The sequence below is a fragment of the Octodon degus genome, unplaced genomic scaffold, assembly GCF_000260255.1.
Source record: "Octodon degus isolate 3935 unplaced genomic scaffold, OctDeg1.0 scaffold00064, whole genome shotgun sequence".
Classification (NCBI taxonomy): Eukaryota; Metazoa; Chordata; class Mammalia; order Rodentia; family Octodontidae; genus Octodon; species Octodon degus.
Genome location: NW_004524640.1, coordinates 9,793,248 through 9,798,186, shown reverse-complemented (window position 1 = coordinate 9,798,186; position 4,939 = coordinate 9,793,248). Strand labels below are relative to the sequence as shown.

The following is a 4,939-nucleotide window of genomic DNA, read 5'->3' as shown; positions in this document are numbered from 1 at the left end:
TACAGAGACATTCAGGCTCAAGGAAAACATAACAAAATAACAAAACCTTTGGTTCTCAGGAGACGTGTTATGATACCGAGATGGGAACAAGGGAGCACCCCTACGTCCTCTGTACTCGCCAAGGTAAAGGCACCCAACCCCTGGGGCAGAGGCAGGAGGAATCCACAATTCCTTCCATACCTGACCTTGGGACACCAGGTAATGGGACCCAGGGTGGTGGGCCAGGGAAGGGGACAGAAAGTCCTGTAGAGGTGCCTGCCATCTTCAGGCTAGGCCCGAGGGGTTTTTGTTTGTTTGTTTGTTTGTTTTAGTCCTTTTAATTTTTGGTTCTCCTGGTCCAGGGGATAGAACCCAGGGCCTGGCCTGTGCTAGGCAAGGGCCCTGCCACTGAGCGACACCGCACCCAAGGGCAGAAATCCCATCTGGTACACCGGGAACTGTGTTGTGCCCAGAGCCGGCCCTTGGGTACCGCCCTAGTCACCCTCTGGAGCTGGCAGTGCTCAGGACTTTCACCCAGGGACGGCACTGGAACAATGGGAAGGGAAGGATCTAATCCTGAAACCATCTCTCCCTGTGCCAGGGGAGGAGGCCCACGCCCTGGTCTTCACTCCTCTCCCCGTTCCGGATGGAGCCGTGTCCGCCTCCTGTGATCAGTGGTTATCGGTGGACTCCCCCGGGTGCGGCTCAGTGCTGGCACGTGCGCGAGGCCCAGTTCCACTCCAGGCACCCAGGGAAAAGCACCCTGATTCCCAGGCCTCCCTCTTCTCACCCTTAAGCAATGCTTTCACCAGTGCCAGATCCTGATGGGGCGGTAGCTTCAGCTCCTGTCCTGCTGTGACCCGGAGCAGAAGCCCTGGGTCATCAGCAGCCTCCTAACCTCAGCAATGTCGCACTCGCCAGGCCCCACAAACAGTGACCATGAAAACTACAGATTGATCACACAGTCACTCCCTGGTTTAAAATTCTTAATATCTAAAGTGTACCAAGAAACTTAGTTAATGAAAAATAAAATAAAATTCTCAACGGCTCTCCCATGACTCTAAGAATAAAACTCAAAGTCCTCAGATGTCCCCAGAGGTCCCTAGCACCTACCCTCATACCACTTGCTGGTCTCTTATGACATTGATCACAGCTGGGGTGAAATAACCGTCCACATCATGACGTTCTCACTCCCCACATCCCTTGAGAGCCCACCACCCTTGCCAAGCCAGGAATGCATCTGCTTCCCCAGCATTCCACAGTGCGCCTGTGTGTATCCAACCTCTACTCAATGTATAGAAAAATGTATGATAGAGCCGGGCATGGCTGTGCATGGGAGTAATCCCAGCACTCAAGAGGCCAAGGCAGGAGGATTATCATGTGTTCAAGACCAGCCTGTACTACATAGGGAGACCCTGTCTCAATAAATAAATGGGGGGGGACAGGGAGATGGCTCAGTAGAATAAGCACTTGCCTGGCAAGCGCAAGGGTCTGAGTTCAATCCCCGGTTCTGCCAAAAAAAAAAACAAAAAAAAAAACAACTAAGTAAATAAACAAGGACTGAGGAGATAGCTCAGTGGAGTAAGTGCTTGCCTAGTAAGTGCAAGGTCGTGAGTTCAATCCCTGGTACCACCAAAAAGATAAAAAAATAAAGAACATCAATAAATAAACAAACAAATAGATAAATAACAAAAAAAAAAAATGTGCAATGACCTAAGCTCTCAGGTGGGGACTGGAGGGCCCTAGGCTGTACGTCAGGCCCATCTGAATAAGGCTCCTCCTGCCCCATGCTGGAGAAGGCCTGTGCTTGGGAGATGGACATACAGATGGACAAGCGCCTCTCCAGCATTTGCTCCCTGAGCTTGGGGTGGAGAAAGGGAGCTGTCATCTGAAGTCAGTGGCTCTCATGTGAAAAGAATCTCTCAGCTGTCTATTCTGGCCAGGAAGAAGAAGACAGGGATGAGTTGCTTGCAGCTGGGGCTCAGCAGCAGTGCCAGCTGCCAGGTCAAGAAGGCTGCTGCCCTGTCAACCAGGAGAGCGACACAGAGGACGACGTACATGCCCTGAGGTGGCACAGCAGGGAGATAGCAAGGCCACAGCTCCAACTCAACAGCCACCACTCAGAGCCTAAACCTGCAAGAAGCTGGGCATCAAGCTCAAGAAGAGAGAGCCCCAGCCCCCTGGCACGGCAGAGCCACAGGGGTCAGCGCTGACAGGGCCACTGCAGAGTCACAGGCCCCACACTTCCCAAGACAGGGGTGCCAGATGCTCTGGGCGGCATGGCACCTGACCACCACGAACAGTGACTCCTCTTTCACTCCATCAGCAACTTCAAGAAGAAAGTGACTGGTGGGTACTGGTGTCTTTAACACCACCTAACGGCCCTTCTAATCTCCCTTTTAGACAAAAAACAGTGGCTCAGGCTCCGTGTCTTCAGCTGACAACTGAACGACATTTCTATCTTGTCTTTCTCTTTAGGTTTCTTCTTTCATTTCTAACCTCTGAATATGATCTTAATTTTCTATTTGTAGTAGTGGAAATGGAATGTTGATTTTGGGCCTCCAAGTGTGGCTCTGTGGCAGAATGTGTGCTCCGCACTCACAAGGCCCTCCGTTCAATCCCCAGCTCCCTGAGGACAGCATATTGATTTAAATAATAAAGTAATAAAGTAATAGAGGCTACGGTAAATGTCAGGAAAACAGGAGGGAAGCCACTGAGGACTGGGAACTGTTAATGTGGTCCATTTGCCCCATTTTACATGTAGGAAAACTGGGGCATTGGCCAAGAGGAAGTGCCTGCTTTCAGCTGAGAGTTCACAGCCTGACTCCCCGCCCCATAGCGCCCTGCAAAGCAGGCCCACCTGGTGTCTTGCTGGGTGGGCCTCCTCAGGGTCGGAGCAGCTCTGACAGCAGCTCTTGGAAAGCATGTTGGCCTCAGACCATTCACTTGGTGCCATCCCAGGCTCCTCCATGTCGGTGAGCCAGGCCAGGCAGTTCCAGCGACACAGTAGGGAGACCTGGGGAGAACCAAGGTAGTGCAAGGAGCTGATGACTGGCTGGCTGCCCACGTGGACCTCAGCCCAAGGACAAGGGGATATAAGATTATCCATCCACTCAGCTCTTAATTTATTCACTCAACAAACACTAATGCCTACTAAGCACCCAGACACCCAGCTAAGCATTGTTTTGTTTTGTATTTAGTACAGGGTCTACAGGGTCTCACTACACAGATCAGACTCATAGTGATCCTTCCAGTTTTTCAGCTTCCCAAGGGCTGGAATTACAGGTGCACACCACCATGCCTGGTCTCATTTGCCATCTCAGCACACCCCAGGAGTAGGGCCAGCAAAGCAGGCCGGAGATCAAACTCTTGGCCCCTGCATCTGCCTAAGTAGGCGCTTTAATCCGCTGAGCTATCTGGCTGGCCCAGTGGCTAAGCATTTGATGTGTGATTTCTAGTGCTCACTGCAGTGTTATTTAAAGTATGTTCTAATGACCTTGCATTACACTTTTCTGGGCTGCTCAGAAAAATGCAGAATTCCAAGCAGGTGTGGTATTGCACACCTATGGTACCAGCTACTAAGGATGCTAAGTCAGGAGAATCACTTGAGCCTAGGAGTTCAGGATTAGCCCAGGGAACAAACAAAGCCACACTGTCTCAACAAAAACGAACAAACAAAGCAGATTCTATTCCTTCTCTGACCCACCCAGCCAGAGACCTAGGAGTATGCTATTTAAGCCAGTCCCTAGCCCTGCTGATTCCAATACACTGCCAAAGTTTGGCTGCCTCACTGTGGTAGTGTCATTCAAATTAATGCCAATTTCAGATAGGGCAGCTAAGGCTCAGGGAGTTCCCAAACGGGTAAGGCCACATGCTGAGATGGATTCAAACCCAGGTCTCTGCCAGCTAGGGTGGCCCACATGCCCCTGTAATCCCAGCAGGCTGAGGTGGGAAGATGGAGTATTTGAGGCCAGGCTGGACTGCACATTGAGACTATCTCAAGAAAAACCAACCAGCACCAGGCATGTGGTGCACACCTGCAATCCCAGCTCTCAGGAGGCTGACGCAGGAGAGTCACTGTGAGTTTCAGGCCAGCCTAGACTACATGATAAGACTGTCTTAGAGGAAAAAAGAAAAACAAAACAAAAACACCAACCAACCAACAAAAAAATGAAATCCAGATCTGTGTGGCTCCTACTCCGAGCTGATGGGGTGGGGTACAGGGTCACAGTCCTCATTCATACAGGTCCCTCAGGAAACATGGAGTGAGTCAAGGCTGGCCAGGTGTTCTCAGAGTTGAGGACAAGTCTTAGAAGTGTCTGTGACACAGCTGAGCCCACAAGAAACCTTGCTGGCTCAATCTGAGATGGGGCTCCAAGGTCCATGCCCCCAGACTTAAGGACCCCCACTACCACAGTCCCAGCGGGAGAGGGGCACAGCAGGCACCCAACATTCCCAACACACAAGCGCCTGCCTTACAGCCCCTGCCCATTCTGCCTGGAGAATTTCTTCCAAAGGGCTCATAGCTCAGGCTTTGTAGCCAATCTCAGTCCAGAGCCCAGGAATTTTGCGACCTCCCGAGGAACAGCCAGAGGACAGCTCCAGCTCCTCCACCTAGAAAGAGGCGCCCCCCGGGGATAGGGCACGATGAGATGGGGCACCTGCCGCCTCTCGGTGGCACCAGGGTCTCTGATCCTCTCTGGGAAGTCATCTCCTCGCCTCCTTCCCTGCCCACCGATCTGGGCGGTGCCTTCTGCGTCTGGCCACATAAAAGAACATCACCGTGGACAGAGAACCGCCCTTCATTTTTTGGGGACCAGCGCGCGGAGGAAGGGAGGGCTCTACTCCACGTGTCTCTCGCTGCTCCAGTTTACTCCCCCACCCCAACCAGCTGGCAGAATCTTCCTTACTAAAATGAACGTTAGCTGGGGAAACAGTAACGAAAAACCTTCAGTGGATG

The 4,939-nt window shown here is 51.9% G+C and overlaps 1 protein-coding gene across 1 annotated transcript in view; it reads right to left on the bottom strand.

Moving 5' to 3' along the window:
• The window catches only part of Triobp (TRIO and F-actin binding protein), a 58,021-nt gene extending 55,071 nt beyond the window's left edge, over positions 1-2,950 (bottom strand). Inside the window, exon 1 of the mRNA XM_004634690.2 lies at positions 2,840-2,950. Coding sequence (XP_004634747.1) covers positions 2,840-2,950 — 111 coding nt within the window. The remainder of the gene's footprint in view (positions 1-2,839) is intronic.
• Between the last annotated feature and the right edge of the window lie 1,989 nt (positions 2,951-4,939).